At 39.7% G+C, this 23,759-nt stretch overlaps 2 protein-coding genes across 3 annotated transcripts in view; one reads left to right on the top strand and one right to left on the bottom strand.

Moving 5' to 3' along the window:
• Positions 1-1,818, bottom strand: part of mdn1 (midasin AAA ATPase 1) — a 59,752-nt gene extending 57,934 nt beyond the window's left edge. For both annotated transcript variants that reach the window (XM_085247847.1, XM_085247849.1), the window contains exons 1-3: positions 1,533-1,818; positions 1,110-1,336; positions 719-943 (exon numbers count right to left, since the gene is read on the bottom strand). In XM_085247847.1, coding sequence (XP_085103973.1) covers positions 719-943; positions 1,110-1,336; positions 1,533-1,628 — 548 coding nt within the window. In that variant the 5' untranslated portion in view covers positions 1,629-1,818. The remainder of the gene's footprint in view (positions 1-718; positions 944-1,109; positions 1,337-1,532) is intronic.
• Positions 1,819-1,830: 12 nt separating this feature from the next.
• casp8ap2 (caspase 8 associated protein 2) lies at positions 1,831-21,532 on the top strand. Its single transcript, XM_085247850.1, has 10 exons — positions 1,831-2,190; positions 3,179-3,250; positions 8,662-8,736; positions 8,834-8,934; positions 13,135-13,209; positions 13,778-13,893; positions 14,038-16,334; positions 16,768-19,417; positions 20,460-20,559; positions 20,647-21,532. The coding sequence occupies exons 2-10, from the start codon at positions 3,217-3,219 to the stop codon at positions 20,698-20,700; spliced, it is 5,502 nt and encodes a 1,833-aa protein (XP_085103976.1). The 5' UTR covers positions 1,831-2,190; positions 3,179-3,216; the 3' UTR covers positions 20,701-21,532.
• The last annotated feature ends 2,227 nt before the right edge of the window (positions 21,533-23,759 follow it).

Here is a 23,759-nt window from a genome sequence, read left to right as displayed (position 1 = left end):
GCAGTTAAACCAGAAAGTGATTCGAATAGCAACACTAATGTGCTGATAGCATACTTTTGGCTTTGTCTAACAGCATTTTGCGATTAAATCTTCAAGTAAATATAATCCTACGTTAATTGCTATGACAAAATATGCAATTAAATTATAGATACTAACCAATTTGTGATGATTACAAAGGGCTTCTATCCAAATATAATATCTTTGGTAAACGCTAACATGTAGAAGGTAACATTCTTTCTCTCGTTTTGCATCTTTTGTCCGTCCAGTAATGCTTTCATTTGGAATACTGGCTCAGGATTTTGGATTGAGAGTGGAATGACTTATATCTTATATCAAGACAGGCTCCATGCTTTAGCATTATGCACTCAAATCAATTTAATACATCTGAAGTCAACTTTTTGAACTTAACACTAGCTGTGACTAAATATGTGCAAGTATTGCAACTAGTTGATTTTGTTTATTATGATTTATTAATGACTTTACGTTGTAGCAAAAGCTTTTGAAACAACTAAGCCAGATGGAGTAGCCAGCTAAAGAGTGCTCTTCTCCACCAACCTGAGCGTGCAGCCGAGTCAGTCCTGACAGGAGAAGGCTCCACCTTTATTTCCTTAAAAAAAGCTTCCCGTTTTTGTTTTTTTCCAGGACGCTTTTCCCCATATTGAAAATCCAATATCTATATCTAATGATATCTAGGTCTAAACATGACGCAGGCACATACCATCGCACCATGACATCACTGGTGAGGAGAAGGGACATGCAGGGGCTCCAGTCCCAGAGCATTCGGAACTTGGCACAATCACTCTGGAGGAAACGCAAAGTGGCACCCATTAGGTCACGCAGCTTCATCCTTCTGGGGCCATACTGCACAGCTGATGACTCTTCACTGGTGAAGAAGAGCCTCTGAAACACCGGAGGGGCATTGTCGAAGTACCTTGCACCAAACCTTGAGGAGAGGTGCTGAGAGTTAGTCAGGATACACTGTTTACTTTACTGTGTAAGAGTGTCACAGCACAAATGAAGATCAAGAGTCTCTAGGTCTGCACTGGGTTAATGAGCACAGGATTTAATAAGACAAACGTCAGCACCAGTAGTTTTCTCAGAACACTTACGTTTGTGCGTCAGGACTGATGCTGAGAAGCTTGCTGAGGGCCACACACAGGCGCTCATGGAGGTCATGGTTGATGCTGCCTCCAGCTTTCACCCTCTCAGCATTGCGCTCCAACAGGTCCAGTGTCAGAGGACGCAAGTGCCGTGCAATCAGTAGAGTATAATCCTTTTCTAGCAGCAGCTGAGCCAAACAATCCAGAATACACTGCCTGTCCTGCTGGCTCCATATCTGAGGAGACATCACGTGGGCCACACGTTTTACTATCAACCCAAAATAATTAAATCCTGTGGGTTACCGAGCCTGAACGTAATCTACAGGGTCGTGATCGCTAACACGTAAAGGAAAGGTTAACGATGCAGAGTCTCAATGTGAACATAAACACATTATTTCCATCATAATATGCTCAGGAAATAACAAATCTTACCTGCTTTGCTAGGTACTGGCTCAGCTGGCTGTGACTTTTGTCAATATGTCTCGCTATGGTGCCTAGTGATGACAGACTCAGTACTAAATTCTCCATCTTCTCAAATGTCTTTTCGTGGAGGGCTACAGCAAACACCAGCCTCTGGGATGTGTTGGCGATAATGTTTCCCTGCTACTGAAGAAAACTGAGAGGTTCATCACTCGCGTGTATATCTCAATACACAAACACGTTCTCTGGCGTTAAAACGCCATCCACATGTGAGTGAAGCCAGACTCCTTCCGGGTCAACTTCGTTACCTCCCCCTCCCACACTGTTTCCGTTTTCTGTCCTTATGTCGCGTGGTGATGACACGACCCTGGCCTGGCTGTCCATTTTTCCGGGAGTGAAGCAACAATTTGGGCTTGAGTGGAGCGTTAATTCTGTCTTTAACGCATTTCATTTTCTTTCTGACTCGGTGGCAGGAGCATGTTAGTTGCTCGCGAAGGCAGTGAGCGACAGTGTCGCAAATCTACCTAAGTGTTGAAGAATATTTTTGCTAGCGGAGAGGAGGAGTGCGCAGGCTGCAGTGACAGACCGCGGGAAAATGGTACTTCCTGTGCAAAGAAGTCTTGGCGCGGCTTTACAGCTGTAAACAACAGGAGGGCACAACAATACGCAAGTAAGTTAGTAAGACGACTAAATCACAGCCACGTTACTCTAATGTTCTGCAGGCTAATTTTAAGTCACTTCTTTTGCTGACCAACTTTCTTGTTTCCTCCGGGTTAGTTAAGCAGACAGTCCCGAGTCGCTTTATTTGTTTGAAGTAATGTCCAGAAATGTAAAAAACAAAATAAATAAGCAGTCCATCACTTGGCTTTAAGAGGTAAAATGTGTCGTGAAATGTCTGACAAGATAAAAACGTTGTGAAAGGAGATGTTTGTTTGCCATCCTTGTCTTTTGTGTTTGTGTTAGTTTAATTCGGGTCAAAGGTAACAAGGCTAGGAACAAAAGAGTCAAAAAGACAGTGTTATATTTATTCAACGAAATTAACTCGGGCCCACAGTTTGATCGTTTGTTTTAACCTGAAAGGTTATGAGATTATCATTCTGCTTGGCTTTGTTCTTTGGTGTCTTTGAGCAGTAGGACGGGCTCTAGCTAGCGCAACATGTTACCGCCATTAGTCCACATTTGTCCAATATATCAACCGTCTGTCAACCGACATTATCTCTGGAATTGTGTATACCATTAGGTGTATGTCACAGTCGATCTCTGGGAAAATTCAGCTGTGTATCTATTTATTTATCTGGTTGTCTATCGATCTTTAATTGGCGACTTGTTTTTTGCCCAGCACTTCACCCATTTCTGATGTGGATCTGCATATATGTTATTATTCATAAAAGTAGTTTTATAAGAAATATTTGAACAATGAAAAAGTGTTGTTAAAAATAATCATCTTACCAAAATAAACAGTATTGCTCTCCTGCAAACATTGATTGAGTAAAAGGGCCTATTACTATTATTGGACCTTTTTGCCCAAAGTAACAGTAATTTATGGAAACTTGTAGAGCAGACTTTTAAGATTTTTTTTTTAAAGCAACCTTTGCATCAATCTTTTGTTTTGGCTTGGACAATAACAACCATCAATTTCCCTTTGGCTTTGACATCAGGTAGTCCTTAAGAAACTGCCACAGGGATCTTTGACAGGATGGAGAACGTTGACACCAGCCATGCATCTGGTCGTAAGTATACATTGCTACTTAAGAACTTGGAATTACTCATCAAAAATTGAATGAAAACGAATTCAATCCCACATTTGTAGATACTCTATTAAAATTGATTAAGACTGATTTTTGTTGGTCATTAACAGACCTTGGAAGCTGAATGTCCTATCTTCCATAACCTTAAATTATTGTTTGGGCCTCCATACACTGTCAGTGCTCGGCATTAAAAACATTAGTTGAAAGTTCAGGTTGTAAACATGCATGCTTTTAGTTATTAATTTCATGCTTTTATTCTTCTTTGGACTGGTGTTTGGTTGGCTGCAGTCAATAGACTTACATTAGTTTATGTTAGCTAACTAATACCAGACTAGGGCTGAACGATTATGGAAAATAATCTAATTGCGATTTTTTTGCCCCAATATTGCGATTGCGATGCGATATGCGATTATTTTTTAAGGTATTTGTCTTCTGTATTATTAAACAAAGACAAGCAATACATCATATAGTATGGCCAATACTATATTACATTAATTTTAAACTGTTCTTTCCTGGAAGACAGACCTCTGTTATGATGACATGAGGTGATGCATGAATTGATGACTGACATTTTTATTTAACTTCTTCAATTACAACAGTATATTTGAACATACACAATAGTTTATTTTTAGCTTACAAACATCTGAGCATAAAGTGCTGACAAGGAACCCTGGTGTAAACATTAAAATGAAAGTCAGTACAATGTGCAGATTGCAGAAATATACATAAAAAAAATCAGTGGCTTTACCACACTCAGTTTTTCGACATCTGTGAACTACTAGACAGTCATTCAATTAAAAAATAATATTAAATAAATAAAACTAATAAATAAAAAATACACACATCTTACTGATCTCTGCAGTCAGTAACATTACACATAAAGTGCAAACATAATAGCAATTGTATAAACACACACACAAACACGCCTTTAAAGTTTAAAGGCGTGAAATTGGACGGTCTAGCCTTCTGAATCAGAAGGCTAGTTCTGATTAGCGTCACCGCTGTCTCGGTGGAGTTTAATAAACTCAGCCGTCTGCTTCTTGCTATCTAAAATATAACCAGACACTGGTGTAAATTCTCGACTGTCTCATACTTCTGTTTAATAAGTTTTCTGTTTGACGTTTAGTCAGCTGTGTGAAAACCAAGGAGGAACCCACCCGGGGGATTAATAAAGTTTTATTTTATCTAATCTAATAACTTTAATCTCAGCCAAACCGATTTACTCACGAACAAACAAAACACTGAAAAAAGCCCAACAATAACATTTTTAGGTTGTCTAAGTGACTTATATATTACGTTTAACCCGAGCAGCGAAACTCCGCGGTGATCTGAAAATGATGTGCCGGGAGTTGTGCCGTTCTCGGCCGCATCAGTAACCCTCGAGCTCCCGGCTAGCTGTCGAGCTGGTGGGTAGCAGACACCTCTGAAAACGTCGAAGCACTTTTGCAAATATGGGATATCTTGATAAACCGAGCAGATATTTGATGTTTACACAACTACTTTCTCGCCTGAAAATATGTTAAAAGTTTATTTTGTGACCCAGAAAGATTAGTATGAGTAATTTTAAAACTTAGTAGCGGCCGCCATTGCTGGAAACTGGAGTTTGGCTGGGCCGCGCTATGAATTCTGGGATATGGTAGTAATTTGGACAGCCTTCGGCGCGTCGCTGTGACGTAATCGGTCTACAAATGCGGCCTCAGGAGGATGCAGCCCATGAATTTGGACATGTCCAGAGTATAATCGCAGCCTTTGCGGTTAGAAAATTGCACTTGATCATGTCGCGATATTATCGCAAATGCGATATATCGTTCAGCCCTATACCAGACCCAATAACTCAGAAGAAAACAACACTAAGACTAAAACTCAGTTTAAGGCGGTCACTTTTGTGCTGCTTCTGGCTGCAACAGTGTGTTTATGTCAAAACAAAGGATATATTGTCATGTAGAGCTGGGCGATAGAACGATAACGATATGTATCGCGATATAACTTTTACTCGATAGAGAAATTAAGCTATCGCGATAGACCTCGCCGCTCTTGTCCTCTTAAAAAAAAAAAAAAAAAAAAAAAAAAAAAAGATCAGCCAATCCAAATTAAGTAGCGCAGAGCCGAACCAATCACAGCCGCAGCGTCACGTCGCGTGACTTGTAACGTACAGCACAAGTGCCAAGCCGCACGTGTGTTTGTTTGGGAAGCAGCCAGCGGGTAATGGAGGAAATGAGTGTGCCGACTAGAAAAATCAACCGAGCGTGACCGAAGAGAAAACAGATAATGGTTCCAACCCCGGAGAGATTGTCGAACGGAAGAGCCATAGAAGTTCCGTAGTGTGAAGGTATTTTGGCTATTTCAAGTCTGACAAAAAACAGAGTAGCATGCACTGTAAATTGTGCCGAAAGCAAGTCTGGAAATACAATGAACTGGTGCATGCGTCACACTGTGCGCCACGTTATTGTTTCGGTGAAATGAATTTCTACAATACTGTTAATTCTACTCCCTGCAGTGTTTAAATGCTTACATATACACACAGTTACTGTCCGTCCACACATACGACTCGGTTCTGCTTCTATGCCCCAGCTTTGTTTACTTTTTCCCACCAAGGCTTCTAGACTTCTGATTGGCCAATATTTCTGCACGGTTAGGAATCGAGCGCCACCTGCTGCTTTGGCATGTTCATAGCAGCGTTTTCCTTCATTTCTCCCTTTATGTGTGGACGGGATTATTTTTTAAAACGAAAACGGAAAATCTCAGTTTTCAAAAATACCCGTGTACGTGTGGACGTAGCCTCAGTCTCTGACTGGAAGCACTAATTCGTCATTCGGCTTTTGTCAGACTAAAGTAACTGTTAAAACTGTTTGAAAAGCTAAGCTATACAACAAGGAGAGATTGAGAATTTCCTTTTAGTTCTCAGTTTATTTGATATTGACAAAAGTTAGTCAGTTTTGTCTGTTCTTCTGTAACACAAACTAAGATTTATTTTTAGAATTAATATTTTGTTTCTAAGTGGAATTGACAATTTAGTAGTCTGTTTCGTTTATTCTATTTTGAAACCTAAACGCTTTAGCGGCTGCCTTTTGTGTAAGTTTGCAATATTTGCCTTTATTTATCTGAAAAAGTCTCATGTTCCTTAAGTACATCTACCCTGTTGAACTTATTATGGGAAATAAATATTTAAATAAAAACAAGCTGCTGATTATTTCACATTTTACTTGTGAGCAACGGCACATTTAAATCTTACAAATATAGTTATTTGGCTTATATCGTGATAGATATCGTTATCGCCTGAAATGAAAAAAACATATCGTGATATGAAAAAATCTCATATCGCCCAGCTCTACTGTCATGTTTCACTGTCTATCTCTTAAGCATTCAGTGGTTATTTGTTGTTGTTTTTTTAGCTGCTCTGAAACGGGAAAATCCACCTGTTAGCTGTAATTTTAGGGTTTGTTAAGCACTTTATACATGAGGAGCTATGTGGAGGAGAGCCTACTTGAGTCACCAGACCAACAAGGAGTGTGACATGTCAGTTTTTTTCTCAAAAGGTTGGCTGTAAAGAGCCACCCAACCATGTGAGTCTATTGACCACAACCAACCAACCCGGTGATGTCAAATTCTGTACTGGCACAAGCTGGCGCTAAACATCTTCTAAAAACGTAGAACTCTTAGCACTTATTTCTTAAATCCAGCTTCACAGACAGAGCTACATCTATGCCAGTTTTTAAGAGGAGGTCTCCGTGATGTAAATTAGCCTTTATACATGAAGTGTTTCATGTTCACTTTAATATGACTTCCATTGCATGCTTGCAATACTGCAGCTTGCCTTTTAAGTGGAAGCACCAAATGTGACAACAATACTCAGACTTTAGAGTGTTTCAAAGTTTGTGGAAGTCTTAAATGGACAAGCGTCATCATTACTTGCCAGACTGCTACAATTTTACATACCAGCCAGTCACACAAAAACCAGATGCTCTTGGTGGTTTTAAAATGTAAAGTAAAACAAAATGATTATTTGAGTTAAGTTCTTGTACTTCATTTGTCTCATTAGTTGGACACGTAATTCTACTACTTTCTCACGGCTCTTAATCTGTTTCAGTTTGAAAGTTTATAATTTGAATAAAACCAGTCTGCTTATTATCCACTGTTTTATTTATGTATGTACTAGGGCTGGGTATCGTCACTGATTTCTAGAATCGATTCAATTCCGATTCACAAGGTCCCGAATCGATTCGATCCACGATTCGATTTAAATCGAATCAAATCGAATTAAAGCTGGGAAATTTTGACAGTCAGAAATATTATAATTCAGATCAGTACATTTACATATTTTTGTATCAATAAAAAGGAAGCTGACACATGCAAGACTTTATCACAGGTGTAAGCGTCACAGCAGATGCCTTTGTGTCAAAGTAGCTGAAGATAAAACACAGAAAAACATGAAGGTGATTTTCCTGGCCTGGGATTTATAAAAATATTCTGCAGTACATCAAAAACGAAAGAAAACCATTAATCAGCATATGAACATTACCTCTGAAGTTACAGCGGTTTTATTAGAGACACGGTTAAGCGTTTTTGCATTTTGAATAATTTTAAAAAGTTTAAATTTGTTCAGTATTGAACAGCAGAAATGAGGTTTTCTTTTCGGAAGAATGTAAAAGGGAAAAAAACAGCGGCCGACAGCCTGTAAACAACAGTAGACTGGTGCGTAACAAGCAAGCGAATAATGAAGAAAGGGAAACTGTTCTTGAAGTACAGAGAGAGAGAGAGAGAGAGCTGTGCATCGCGGTGGAAGCAAAACAGTAAAAGTCAGAGTGAATTCATGACGATTTTATGTGAAGCGTTTGGATCTTCTTTTGCTGCTGGTTCGGTCAATATTGTTTGGAGAGAGATAAAACTAACAGCTTTAGAATCGGCGCATAAAGGGCGTGAACACAAAGCGCGGACCGCCGACACATCAGAATCAGCGAGCTGTCAGCTTTCAGCCCTGACTGTGAGAAAGGCGACATCTAACTGATTCTGATCCGCGGGTCGCGCTGTGTGTTTAAGTCTATGTGCAGAATCCGTGTACCTGCTCTCATTTACTGTCTTAACTGTTTGGTGGTTCTTGAAATTTTGTGAGATGTCACCAGAGATTCTGGCATTTTGGGCAAAATAAATTTATATTAAAAAATCGATTCAGGATTTTAATGAATCGATTTTACGTTATCCAAGCCAGAATCGATTTTAATCGATGAATCGATTATAAAAACCCACCCCTAGTATGTACATAAAAACATTCCTTAGAAAACATAATTTACATGAATGTAAGATTTTCGGACGCTACCATAATCATGACTTAAGACTTATGTGTAGAAGCTCTCTAACTACTGATGTATACTGATATATATGTATAATATCTACAGTCTTGGTATCTGAAGTAAGCGAGGAGTCTGTGGATATATACGATGGTCTGGACATCGGTTTTAACAGAAGTGCAGGTAAAAGCCCTTTCTGAAATGGTTTCACTTTGATCGGATGCATATTACCACTACTCTTGCTGTCGTAGTCTGAGCACTTTTTTTCTTTTTTTTACAGAGGAGCCACCTTTTGTTGGTTCTCAGTTGAAAGAGTCAATGGATTTGTATGAAGAAATTGTGACAGAGGAACAGCAGAACAGAGAGTCATCATACGCTGAGGTAAGCAATTGCTCATTTGGGAATTACCGTATTTCCCGGACTACAAAGCGCACCTGAATATTAGCCGCACAAGCTAAAATCAGGGGAAAATCCTGTTTTGTACATACATTAGCCGCACCTGACCAAAAGCCGCAGGTGTTTCAATGTTGACTTATCATATGTAAGAGAATATGCACAAAGGGAATTGTCAGGAAAGAGATGGCTGTTTGGAGACATCACTTTTATTAATATTTTTAAAAACAAGTTATGGGTACATATTTGCATAACTTTTTAGGTATATGTACAAGTAGCGGTAATTACAAGTACGAAACATGTACTGTGCTTCATAAATGAGTAACAAATGTAGTACATAACAATAACCTACAGCACACCAGAAAAATAGATTCAGACTACCTTTTAGGCTCAGGTGCAGTGACACGGCTTTAACAAGAAGAAAAGTCAGTCATTCACCACCATCTTTCTCTTCTTCCTGCGCACTAAAACCACCAAAGTCCTCTCCTCCAGTGTCGGATACAAACAGGCTCAGGGTGGCTTCGTCATCCACTCTCAGCTTCTTTCATTCGTTGTCACTTTCAAAACCAAAGAAATCGAACACCCTCTGAAGGGCCGTGGCGGTGTCCTCCTCTCCATCATGCAGCAGTCCAGCCCTTCGAAATCCGTTGGTGAGCGTGGATGTTTTCACACTTTTCCACGCTGTCAGATTCCACCGGTGGAGTTGAGCATAACTTGCTTTTCGCAAGTTTATCGCCGCTCGTCATCCACGCCTCCCGCTGAACGCGTAGCGCTACTTTGAAGTTTGTTTTTCGCGCTACTTGTACAGCACTATGTTGCCTGGCGGATGGACACGTGACCAACATACCACTCTTGAACCCCAAAACTGGTGTCTGATCACATGCCCTGCCGCCAGGCAACGTAGTGCCGTACAACAGCGGAACAAACAAAACAAATAGCCTTACGATATGACAAAAATCATGGACAATCCATAGAAAAGCCGCACCTGACTAAAAGCCGCAGGGTTCAAAGCTTGTGCAAAAAGTAGCGGCTTATAGCCCGACAATTACGGTATTTATTTTTTAACATGGGAATTTTTTGTACTGATAATTAGCTGTGAGGCACTGATAAGCTGTTTTTGTTTTTTTTGGGGAGTGAGCTTGACTGCTGCTGTGTAGAGCAGGGCGATATGGCCAAAAATATTTATCACGATATATATTTGAAAATTTGCGATAACGATATAACTGACGATATAATTGATGCGAGACAAAATACAACTCCACAACATTACTAGCGCAAAAAGACAACCTTCCATTTATTTTCACTTAAACAAGAAGCTGGTTTTTATGTACATTAAAGCTTTATAAAAATTTAACAGTGCAAATGCAAATTCCTTGCTGAGAGTTTAACCAAAAGGCATTTCCAGTAGAAATGGGCTGACATATCCTGAGCATAACCATGTATAATATCCACTGAAGTTAAAAAGAGGTGCTTTGCAACATTAAACTGCAGTGTGCAGTACGTATTTTTCGGACCATAAGGTGCACAGGATTATAAGGCACATTAAGCGAAACAAAGCAGTCAGATAAATCAAACTTTATTAAACTCATTCTTCTTGCTTCCTCCACTTCTGTACCATTGATTCATTAATGTTAAATTCTCTGGCAGCTGCTCTATTCCCATGTTGTTGCAGTATATTAATGACTAACCTCGTATTGTGGATGGATTATCTCAGTTGTTCTCCTGACTGAAGTTTGGTCCGTTTACAGCATCCTGCCATGCGATTGCATTTGTCTCTAACCATGAGGAACCTTCACGTTAACTTTTATAAGTGGAAAAGTGTTAGTGTTCGTCCTCCAGCTTCACTGTTTATGTTATGCTAACATAGCTGTGTCGCTAGCGATCACGTAGCACATCATTATATACCACCTAGCCCAACTTCAGTAACCCTACAAACGTCACTGCTGTTTAGTTTCCTGTCTTCATTTATGTTGGAAGTGATAGCAGGAAGTGATTTTTTTTTTTCCAGAAATCTCTCAGTCAGAACATGCTATATCATGCTTAGGTAACTAGCGAAACTAGCGAGCTAACTTCCGCTAGCTCCCTGCTAACTTCTAACTCCGTTAAATGTAATACATTTTGTTTTCATGGATGCCTGGAAGTTAAACTTCATAGTTACACCTGGTAAAGCAGCAATGCTGATCGTTTTATTAAAGATGAAAGAATTTAGACAGTTTTTAACTCTCAGTGATGCTGCAGTGTTCGTTTGACCTGAAGAGGGGGGTTTAGGACCCAGATTACTCCCAGATTTAAGAGCATCTTAGTCCGACAAATACGACAATAACGACGGCCGCTTGCATGTTCTGCAAAAAAATATGCTTTGTCGTGTATTTGACGGACAAACACCAAACCAGTTCCACATCACTGAAGTTGCACTATTTTTACAAACCAATTCTGGTTCATCTGTTTCACTCAACAATCGGCCATGTGCGTATGAAAACAAAGGCACTGCGCATGCGCGTTTTACTCATATTCTATCGCGATATTTCATTTTCCTATCGTTGCCTAACATTATACCGGTATTACCGTGAGCGGTATAATATGGCCCAGCCCTACTGCTGTGTTTCAGTCTTTATTAGAGATGGCACAATACCACCTTTTAATGTCCAATACGGATATAAATTTGGATATTTGCCAATACCGATATGAATCTGATACAGTTTTTTTTATAATCAATAAAACTGTTTTTTAAATGTCTTGCCACATTTTGTATAAGTTTATGCTCAAGTTTAAAAAAACAAAACAAAACACTAAAGCTATTCTATTATACTTGTATGCAAAAAATACACTTCACCCAAAATATTTTGCAGTTCAGCAATACTGATATTTTTATTTAAACTTTTAGCCAAATTTTAAATCTAAATATTTAAGTAATATTCAAAAAGTATTTTAAAATGCAGGTTCATGCAGAAAAGAAGTGCAATATCAGCACAAAATAATGTTTATATTCAACAACTTAAAAGAAAACCCTCCAAGTTGTATAATGGACAATTTTATACTTAAAGCTTAACTTAAATGGACATCCAGAGTGGAAAGCAGTGCAAATAAATGCAAACACGGTTTCATGATACTCATCTTTTATCAAGATCAGGGCTGGACTGGGACTAGAGACCGGCCCACCAGGTATTCTAGAAAAAGCCATAAAGCCTTTGAATGAAAACAAACGCTGTTGTGAGAGTGATGTACACTGTCTTGTTGGTATATATGTATTATTTCTATACATTGCACATAAGATAACCACTTTGGTTGTAAGATTCAGATAATTATTTATTGAAAGCTAGACATTTTAAACGAGAATAAGAAAGAAAAGTATTACTTTGTGTCCCCCTTTCCCTGTTAATGCCCTACCTGGCCCCCTGGCAAAACTTTGCTAGACCCGCCCCTTCACAGTTACCAGCTGTTAGCTCAATAGAAAAGGATCCTGGTGTTATTTGTCTCTCAGAAACAGTTCATAACTTCCCTTCAACTAGTTCATGTCACCTAAAAGGTAAATCTGTTTCTCCATCACCTGTTCAGCTCAGATGATTCAGTAATGACATCTCCTGGTTTCATCTTCGTGTTTCCCTCTCATGCTAAGGTCATGAGCTGGATTATGCCATGTCGCAAGTTTTTTGAGGTGCTTTTGTGATATTTAATAGATCGAATTACATTTTTTTTATTTCTCCCCGATATCTGAACCAGTAATTTAGGTCAGGATCGGACCAATACTGGTACTGTATATCGGATCGGTCCATCTCTAGTCTTTATATTATCATGATGTTCTACAAAGTGTAGAAACCTTGTTATTGGTAGGTGAATATGGGTTAGTCTATGAAATTAGAACCACACTGCTAAAAATAAGTCCTTTGTCAGTTACAATAAATATTAAATTAGTACTCTAGATCTGATTATTTCTGTATAAATCAAGCAAATTCCAAAAAGAATCAATGAAGTGAACTGATGGACTGCTTAATGATTGAGTCGATTACAAGCAGATAAGCTGAGACGCTTCATATTTCAGCAAAGGTGACCCTTGCTCAATATTTGGGATCATGATTGCCATTTTTGTGTAAGCAGAGAATAGCACTTGGATATCACAGGACGTTGAACGTTTGCCAGAAGTCATCATGCCAGCTGTTTCATAGGCCTTTTGTTTTTGTGTCTCTGCAGCTGAAGTCTGGGTTCAGGACAGCCCAAAACCATATTAAAGAGTTGCGCAGGAGACTGGAGCAGTTGGAATTACAGGTGTGGGTTTTTATTTTTGTTTTTATTTTTTTAGGGGGGGGGGTTTAAATAGAGAGTAGGTTGTTTCATGAGAATATATTTTACTCGGCCAGCTTTCATTTATTGTTTTGGAAAAAATCTTCTGAAGAATCGGATTAGCCTCAATCACCTTTGTAGAAAACAAAGCAAATGTGTGTGTTGTATGTATGTTTTCACCCAAACCAAAAAAAACATCTGTTCCATGATTTTTTTTTTTTTTTTTTTTATTGGAGGAGCCAGTAGGGTCTGTGTAGGTTCTCAGTCCTACAGGTCCTCCAGGTCATGGTAATCTAAGGAGCTTGGAAAGAAAGGGACTGAATTTCTTTACCTTTCATCTGAGAACTTTCTGCAGATGAGAGATGAAATGTCTGTCTTCAAGAAACTTAGAACAAAGTTACCATAAACACTACTATCTTCACTAAGACAGTTTTGTTTTAAGAAAGACTGTGTTTTCTGTAGGTGGAATGGGTCTACATTATTGAACTGCATGGTTTGGTTATACGAATTCATTTTACCACTAACATTTTGTGTGCCTTCTGTTTGAATATAGAATACAGGTTTGAGAAAGGAGAACTACTCTCTCAAAAAAAACATCTCTACACTTTTACAAACGGCTAGAAAGGAGGTGATACGAAAAGACGCAGAGATTCAGAGGCTGAGTCAGAGGTACGTTGGTTCTTTTTCGTCCTTCTCCGTTAGGTTACACTGAATACTGGTTAACGTTATGCATAAGGGCAATATCATAAGACACGTAGCAATCAATTATTGGCTATACTGAAACAGCAATGTTTTAATTGTTGGGTTTTGCAGGTCTGAGAGAGGGCAGTATCATCATTATCCATCTTCCATACAAAATGTGCGGGATCCAAATCTCTCCAGTCACAGCTCCACCAGTAGGCTGGTTTCTCCACCATCCCGTCCGCCTCCTTCTCCACCACTACCGCCATCCAGTAATTTTCCACCTCCCAGCGTAGACCAGCCTCCAAGAGATGCACGTCAGTCCATGAGGAAAGAAAGTCATAGTTTGCCCAGAGCATCAAAAGCATCTTGTCATAGCCATTCAAAACGAGACGGTGAAATAACTGACAAACAGACGGAGTCAGATAAACACAAATCCAGTCACAGAGAGCACAGCCATCCCAGTCAACATTCTGAATCAATACATAGGAGACATAGAAGTGTTTCAGATGCTAACAATGACAGATTTCACAGAGCAGACAAAGACTTGGTACAAAGGTGTGATTCAAAGTCATGTCAAAGAAAAAGCTACTCGCACGATGGGCACCGCAGATCAGATGAGGTTAAATCCTCACCCACGATTTTGCAAACTACAGCTTCGGATGACAAAAAAGATGGCAGGAGACACGATAAAGCTAAAACGGCTGCATCGGACCCTAAACACAGTGCATCTCACAGCTCAAAAGAGAGCTACAGCCGAGAGCTTGAAAAAATCAAGACTACTTGCAGCTCTTCCAGAAGTTACAACTCAAAGGACTGGAAAAAGTCTTCTGTAGATCAACATGTTATACGATACAGAGATTCCTCCAAAGAGAGGGAAGGGGCTAGACAGAGAGATCATCAATGGAAAGGGGAAAGGCAATATAAAGATGAAGTAAGAAAAAATCATATCAATGACAGTCAGTCCCACACAAGCAGAAAATGTGAGAAGCTGAGAACCAAAGAATCAAGTAAAAGTGACAAGGACAGATGCGCAAAGACTAACACGGTCTTTAAAACATCACCTGAAGAAACCAATATAAGCAAGAAAAACTCTGAGGAAACTAGTCCAAACAGGAAACTGTGCTTTATGGAAACATTGAATTTAACCCTTTCACCAATTAAGAAGCCAGTATTACCTTTTGGTGGGAGCCTGAAAGATCCTGTACCAGTGGGAAAGGATGTTGAAAAGGGCTCAAAGGAAGATAATTTGCAGCCTAACATGGAAGACATGTGTGTCATTGATGACATAGAAAACATTGAATTAGAAGGAGAGTTGAGAGATATTACAGAGCAGTCTCTGAAGAACCACAAAGTTTTGAGTTGTGAGAGGACACTTGAGGCATCAGATGTGGAAGGTATTCAGGAAAAAGACACAGTCTGTAATAAAACTGCCGTAGCTGACAATTCAGTCCAAACTACCTCAACTAACAGCCAACCCTTGGATATTACAGCAAAGCAAGTGAGTGCACACCTTGCAGCAAAATCACCAGGGAATAGTTATGCAAAAGCACCAGACGTGTCAAAAAATAATGAAGAAAATATGAAGCTAGTCTCAGACAGTAAGGCAGCTGAATGTAGAATGGCGGAGGCCAGAGACCCCATAAATCCAGTTGACAAGCCAGGAAGGATTTCTAAACAAATTCCAAGCTATGACCTACAAAAAGCTTACTGCGAAAATACTGCCGATTCATGTGCTGAGATTACTGTGGAGTCCACTGTGGAGCATCTTGAAGCTGCAGTACAGCAGAATGCCTCTTTGGAATCACGTGCAGAAGATGCCGATTCATCACAGCCAAAGAAAACAGATATGACTGACGAAACTAATCCTGTGTGTCAGACTTCCCCGGCTATCAAGTCTCAGGTCTGTCAGCAAGGTTCTCCTGCTTCTTCTACTCCAATTCATCTGAAAGGGAATTGTGAAAAGCAAGACTGTCGTAAAGATGCAGATACAGTGTCCAGCACAATCAGCCTGGAGTCCCTTCCACAAGAAGGATTGAGTTTGAAAGAGGCTATTTACGTTTTAACACAGACAAATGAAGACACTGGAGACAGTAGCGCTAGCGCAATTGAGCCGAGCTCTTCAACTAACTGTATCGGAGTGTCCAAAGTTAGCAGCACAACAGAGGAGAAGACCCTACTAAAAATTTACAGTGACATGACCACCACACCCAGCAAGAGCTGCAGCCCTAGAAATGGACAGGAAAACCATTTGAAGCCTTCAAGCTCTGTGCTATTACTACATGATGAGGACTCTATGATGCGCACACTGAATAATCTGAAGAGAATCCCAGATGCCATCAGTCCTTTGAGGAGTCCAGTACGGGTAATCAAGAGATGTCTTCTCCATGTGCATAGCAAGCCTGGTCATGTAAAGAGCCTTCAAAAAGGTAGTTAACCTCCTTTCAAGTCTAGTAATCTATATTTCAAAACTGGCAAGTTTTCCATTGAATGCTTTCCATCTTGCCAAGGATACTGCTTACAAGCTTTACTATAAGCCTTCTCTTTACTAACTGCTAATTTCATCTCATTTCTCATCTCACTGTGTCTTTTATGTGCCTGTCCTCTGTCACAGCTGCATCAGCACAATGTATTTTAAGAAATTGAACACCTCATTTCTCCTTTATAAAATACATGTTTGGACTTTACCTTAATTAGCATTACCTGTTACGTTACAGTAGTGCTTTTGACATCCCCAGTGGATCTTTGTTACTGTTCTGAGTTGGGTTTAAAATTAGCTCTGGCAAAAAATACAAAAATGTACCATCTTATACATTTGTTTGACTCTTCTATCTGACTGTTATCTATTTCTTTCCTGTGCAGATTTTTCCAGTACAGCTGTTGATGCCAACTCGGAGAAGTTGGATGTAAATAAGGAGAACAAATATCCAGGTTCTCCTGCAAAGCGAGACGTGGTAAATTCGGTGGATAAAGTGTCTGACTTGAATTCAAGTCGTTCAGACACAGATCTGGAGGAAGGAGAAATTTTAAGTGAAAGTGATGAGACGGCGGCAAGTTCACCCACTACTACAACAAAGAGGGCAAAACTAGCACAGCCAGTCAGAAATAAGTCAAGTCCTAACTCTGTTTTAAAGAAGAAGCTTGCAGAGAGACGGGCTGCTTCTGAAGAAAGTCGTGAAATTTCAGGCGTAACGACACAAAGTCCAAAAAGTCGTTTTAAAACAGTTTGTCCCGCAGCAAGTAAAGCTTCTTTTTGTACCATCGAAGAAATAATGGAGACGTTTAAGTTAGTCCGTGCCGAGATCCGGAAAAAGTACATGAAGCTTCATAAAACTTTTCCCAGGAAGAGTTTCTATGGAATGATGGATAATTTCCAAAGGTCCTTTTTAGAGTTTGTGGATGGTGCTCATTTTGGTAAGATATGTGATCAACCAGGGGAGCTCAAGTCCAGACTGAAGAAACTCATTGAATCTGTGTTTGGCAAAGTGTCAAATAATGGCATTGTGAAACGAATATTTGAACAACAAGCAGTGGATTTGAAGCAAAAGCTGTGGGACTTTGTAAATGTCCAAGTTGACTACTTGTTTGTGGATATTCACACAACGTTGAAGAGCTTTTGCAAAGCCTCAAGACCTCTGCCAGAGGACAGTGACGGTGAAAATGTATCTCAACAGCCTCCCATGAGAAAGGCATCATATGAGTCGAACCAAGCACAGCCGGCTTCCACCAGCCTGAATCAGGCCAAATCCTGTGCTGTGGTGTCTTACAAAAAGGGCCTTGGAAGCAGAGGCAAGGACATCAGAATCACACACGGGTCTGAGTCGCATCCACTGAACTCCCCAAATACACAAGCAGAGTTCCTTCTTCCTAAAAATCCACCTGCAACTCCTGAAAAAAATAATATATCTTCTTTGGTGGTCACTCAGAATGGCTCTTTGCTTGACAGAACTGACTTTGAGCTACTCACTGAGCAACAAGCTTCCAGTTTAACATTCAATCTGGTCAGAGACTCTCAAATGGGTGAAATTTTCAAGTGTCTTCTGCAAGGTTCTGACTTGTTAGAAAGCAGTGGTATCGCTGGAGAAAACACTGCCTGGTCCCTCAGTACTCCAAGGAAAGATGGAGAAAGAAACATAAGCATCATCACACCATCAAAATTTGAGTATCGATCTAAGCTGCTTTCCCCAGCTAAATTTGATACCCCTTCTAAACTTTTTGCCACCTGGTCTAGTATTTCACCTCGCAAAATATCCTCCTCTTGCTCAAAAGATCAGACCACACTGAACCCGGCTTTACTTGATGAAAATTGTCTGTTAGAAGTTCCATCGCAAAATCGAGCACTGTTGCAGGCCAACTTGGCCTCACAGAAGTCATATTCACTTCTAGCTGAAGATTTGGCCGTGTCTCTCACCATTCCATCACCTCTGAAATCTGACAGTCACCTCAGCTTCCTACAGCCATCCGCCTCAAGTATGTATGTCACGTCCACGCCAGAGAACGTCATCAGCGCCCACATATGCGAGGATGCTCTGCTGGACGGGGAGGATGCCACAGAGCATGACATACACCTGGCTCTTGACACTGATAATTCCAGCTGTGGCTCTGGCAGCAGTTTGGCCTCAGAAACACCTGCCACGTCTTTTGTGTTTAAGCCCGACATGGCGATGCAGGCGCTAGTGATGGAAAAGTCCAACGATCATTTCATTGTGAAGATTCGGCAGGCGAATCCAGAAGCAGATAGAACTCTAACTGCTAATGAGAGCTTACGTGAAACACTAACAGAGGAGCAGCACATAGAAGATAACACTGCAGCTCAGGATAGTGAAGCTGGTGTTGCAGAAAAGTTTGAGAAAGCTGTCTCTTTGGCGGGCAGTTTCTCTAACGTTGCTGAAAGCTCTGTTTTGTGTCCAGCTGGTACTGAATCCAGTGTCTGTCTCACTGAAGGTAAAGACTTAACACTATTAAACAATCAGCCAGATGACATGCTAACTCGACACACTTTTTCCAAAGAGACCCTGAAAAATCGGTCTGACGGTTCTCCTTCAGATAAGTGTTTGAACAATGTTTCTGAAAACACAGTTGTTAATGTTAACATAAGCCCTTCAAAAACTGTCTCAAACAAGTCTCAGAATAAACTCATTCCCTCTAAATGTGCTGTGTCAAATAACTGTCAAACTACTGAAAGCTCTTATACAAATCAGAGGAGCCGAAAATTGTCTTCACACGTGTCAGACTCGAAGAACAATGATGTGGACATATCTGAGTCAGAGAGAAGCCTCGTGATAGCAGAGGACACGAGCAGTTCACCCGACAAAGGCAGAAAACGAAAGAAGCACCAGGACAAATCAAAAGCGAAGAGGTTGAGGAAGGAAAAAAAGAGTCCAGAAGTCGTGCTTCCTTCCAAGGAAGCAGATGAAGATTCCAAATCATCTATGGGCTGTCTGTCTCCCAGCAGTCTGTCTGCCAAGAATGTCATCAGGAAGAAAGGCGAGGTGGTGATGGCCTGGACTAGGTCAGTAGTAAAGTGCATCGTGTTCTCTCTTTCCAAGGAGTGTCTGAATAGAAGAATGAATACTAGTTGCATATAGTCAGTATTGGTTTCACAATATTTCAGCAGAAAATGTCAAATAGAAGTTGACCTGTGATGGACCTGTTGGCCTCCTCGCAGACTCAACATTGCAACTTATAGACACTGCATATCTGTAATCCCTGGCCATACTGGTCTAACGTCATCTTTCTAACAAAGCTGATATAGATTAATATGGCTTGCTGGTTGTTAAGCTGTGGAAATGTTAGACAAAATAAAGCCACACTGAAATGGTGTCAGCTGGTTTGAAGTCAACTCCGTCTAAACATTAAATAAGTTAGCTCTGACACTTGCAGCCTATTGATGAAACATTTTCTCTCTCCTTGAATGAGCACGTCAACGAACCAGCTGAGGTTACAGCTCTAGTACATGTGCTGTTCAAGTGGCTGTCAGTTTGGCTTTTACTGCTGTACACTGTATAAACATAGGAAGTCCTTTGAGTGCTAAGATTCAAAGGGCTCTGTATGAGTGCTGGTCCATTCACTACAAGAGCTTTGTTAAATATGTCTGTATTTTGGGGGGAGTTGAAACTAGTTTTGCACACTGTCCCCCATGTTTAGAAGTTAAAAATTAATTGATGAAACTAACAATATAATAATCAAAGTAATTTTAATACACAGATAAGGCTCCTTGGGATCAATAACTATCTGAGGGCTAGAACCTGTGGACATTAATAAATATTACATTTTTGGGTTGTTTAACTCATTGTGGTGGCAAATTTGCAGTTATCTGAATGTATTGTGTCTGTGTACCTTGTATAAGTGTTGCCAAAATTCAGCCTTGTTATCAAAGAAGAGATTTTGATCTGGTAGTTTATGCTCATCTAATCAGAATAGTCTCACTGAATGTATTTTTAATGTTTCATTCTACATTATAGGGCTGCCACTAATGATTATTTGTATTGTTACTGTGTAAGAAGTTTAGCTAATTAAATAGACTACTCAGTATCTTTCATCTCCTTCATCAGAGATGAAGATCGAGCTATTCTCATGGACATGAAGACAAAAGGCGCTTCACGCGAGACTTTCTCTGCTTTGTCAGAGAAACTTAACAAGCCTTCAGGCCAGGTAGATAAATCTTGTTTCTTTCTTTCTTTTTCTTTACTTTTGTTTAGTGTAAGCATCCAGTAACTGTTAACTGTTTGTTTTCCCCAGATTGCTCACAGATTTTATCAGCTCATGAAGCTTTTTAAGAAGATGGACACCTGATGCCTCTGAATATTTGTGTATATGGTTCTTATTTTGGAGCATATTCATACATGTGCCAATAATTAAGGTGATATGATGACTTGATCACCACACAGAGTGCTGTATCTGTCAAAATCTGGAGCTTGGTTTGAGTCAAAGGCTGGGAATTCATAACTGTTACAGATGCAGAACTGTACCTGCTCTTGCTGTTGAGAAAGGAATTCAAAACGTTTGAGATTTTTAGCAAGCCACACAGGATCATCACAGAAGGACGTGATGTGGGCCACAGGATTCCACCTTTTTTACCTTCCTATCTCGACTTTTGCAGACATTGCAGATCTCAAAACAGTTAATGAGTCATAATATCAGTTCCCACGTCCGCAAATTAGTTTTTCTCCAAGCATTTGGGGGAAACTAGCCTCATAATGAGAAGATTTCAGGTTCCAAAACAAGTATGCTCACTATATTTTACATATTGAGTCAGATTCTTAGTTTAGAGGTTAACACATGACCTGCCATTAAACCTTGATCTACAGGGCTCATAGTTTTAGTCTTTTGACTTGGAGTCAGTGTTAAATTTTGTGTTAAATGTTGGATCTTGTTTTAATAGATGTGTTTGTGTGTGGGAAGGGAGTGCTTCATACATTTGTTTACATGCTCACTCCAAGTAAAAGACATTACATCATTACATTCATTTCTTAATTTGTGAGTGCGTGTGTGTGAGAGAATGACTGAATGAACCCTCGTATCTGTGAGCTGCAGTGACAAGTTTGCTTGTTACTAATGAGAACTATGTAATGACATATTGTAAAAAATTCTTTACTGAAAATAAAAGTTTTATTTATTTAATGGACTGGTGCCACACTTTTCTACATACAAGCTGGATTCATCAAATACAGTCGTTCAAGTGTTTGTTTTTTTTTCCAATTACTATGTGCTTTTTAAATCTGATGGGTGCAATGATCCAACTGTGGGTTCAGCATCTTCAGTTACAGACTGAAAATGAAGGAGGGTTCATTCCTCATTTCATTAAAACTCCTGAACCACAACAAGCCACATTAAACTTGCTAATTTTTGAAGGCATATAAAATCAACAATATGGATTTTGTCATTACGTGCAGGGGTTACGATGGGTCAAAGCTATGCAGTAATCATCTCATTTGTTTTCTTGAATGATTAATATGTTTTGCAGTGATGTCTCCAAAGGTTTATCCAAATGATCCTCTGTTCTGCTTCCAGGTGATACTGCAGAGAAAACAATGTCACCCCATGTTTTGCCATTTTGCACATTTTCAATTGTTTTATAAAAGAGAAAATGGTGATACATGTATTTCAAAACATCATGTGTGGACAAACCATAAAGAACTAGCTGGATATTTTGTGTAGAAATCACAGTACAGCATCTTTCTTATTGAGTCATTTACTTTGCTTCTCTGCTACACCAGCATTTATTGTTCACCAACCTGCCAAATCTCACTTTAAGCCCTGGTTCTCTTTCAGACCTCACTATGGGGGTGCCTTCTGGTGCACTCAATCATTGAAGCTCCACTTCCACCACATTGGTCTAAGACCGATCAATCATTTCAAGGGCACAGGGTCCCCTGACCCCCTTTATAATAGAGTGTTCACATGTTCAGCTGATTTGATTGCATGTGCTTCTAGCAGAAAGAAAGTGGAGAAAAATATCCATGTTCTGATATGCAGCCTATTTAGTTTAGATTTCATCATCAACTGTAACAAGAGTGCGCTGTCTCTCACTCACGGAATAGAATATTTGGGTTATAATAAACTTTTGGTTTTTCTGTCACAAAATTGGAAAAATTTCACTAGTACTAGCTCTGTTCCCCAAGGTAAACAGTCACATTTAGAGCTTGTTTGCACTTGAGTGGGCTGTTGGCCTCAGTAATCACTATCATCCTAGAGACTGTTGAGGATGCTGCATTTTGAGCACTGGGTGTCCTCTCTGCTTTTGGACGTTGGATACCCCGTTTGGTGAGAAATGTGTGTTTTTCCCCAAATGTGTGATGGCTCTCCATCGCTGCAGACAAACAAATGTTCATCACCATTGTACCCTTGTGTTAGGTGACTTTGGGGAAAACTGAATGCAGATGTCATGGTGCATGCTTAATCAACCAGGTTGATTCTGTTCATCTGGGGGTAGCGTTTTCAGAGGAAGAAACGTTTCAGTCATGAGAGTAACCTGTAATAGCTAACTGATCCTGAGACTGTCTCATCTGTTAGCAGCTGGTTCATTTGTGCTGCCAGACAAACTTTTTTTGCATTTCCCCAGTAAAATATGATGTTTCTAAAGGAATTTGACCAGCTCAACTCAAGACATCAGTTTTGTTCTATTGGGGAGAATTTATGAGAAAAACAGAAAGCAAAGTTTAAAATGTAATCATAAAATATTTAATAATTCATTGATTTTGACACGCTGAACTCCAAAATATTTAATTACCATTTCTGTATCAGGTAAGACTCATTTACACATTCAACGTTTTCATGTCACTGGTTGCACAGGCCTATGGAATAATATGAACTCTCAACAACAGCAACCTCTCAGTATTGACGAGCTCCACTTCAGTAAAGTAATGCAATATATTACTTAAATTACTCGCAAGAGAAAGTAATTTGTGTTACTGCTACTTACTTTCTCGTTACTCCTAAAATGGCGCACTCTCCCATAATTACCAGTTAACAATATAAACGTTGGGCACATACCAACACAAATCCCTATCCTTCTGAATACAAACAAAGACTCTTCTGGATTGTAGTCTAGGTTTGCGTTAACATGTTATCTATGCAGATGATAGTTCTGTTAGCACTATGTTATTTCTGTTCTGTCCACTTTACCACTGCAATCTTGTCCTTTTAAGTAATAATAAAATTCCACATCGCGTTACAGTGGTGTGAAAAAGTGTTTTCGCCTTTCCTCATTTCCTATTTTTTTGTATGTTTGTCACGCGGAAATGTTTCAGATCATCAAACAAATCTAAATGTTAGAGAAAGATAATACAACACAAAAAATGCAGCTTCTAAATGAGAGTGTTTATTATGGAACCCGCAGAGCCCTGTGTGAA

The sequence above is a fragment of the Mchenga conophoros genome, linkage group LG15 (assembly GCF_057382185.1).
Source record: "Mchenga conophoros isolate Kocher_MC1m ecotype Shallow Benthic linkage group LG15, M_conophoros_male_GT1.1, whole genome shotgun sequence".
NCBI classification, from domain to species: Eukaryota; Metazoa; Chordata; class Actinopteri; order Cichliformes; family Cichlidae; genus Mchenga; species Mchenga conophoros.
Note: the sequence above shows the minus strand (reverse complement) of the source record. Positions and strands in the feature narration are given on the sequence as shown.

Coding starts and splice junctions, on each gene's coding strand:
- casp8ap2 (XM_085247850.1), top strand. CDS start 3,217: ATGGAGAACGTTGACACCAGCCATGCATCTGGTC. Junction 13,210..13,777: donor TGGAGCAGTTGGAATTACAG/GTGTGGGTTTTT, acceptor GTTTGAATATAG/AATACAGGTTTGAGAAAGGA. Junction 13,894..14,037: donor ATTCAGAGGCTGAGTCAGAG/GTACGTTGGTTC, acceptor TGGGTTTTGCAG/GTCTGAGAGAGGGCAGTATC.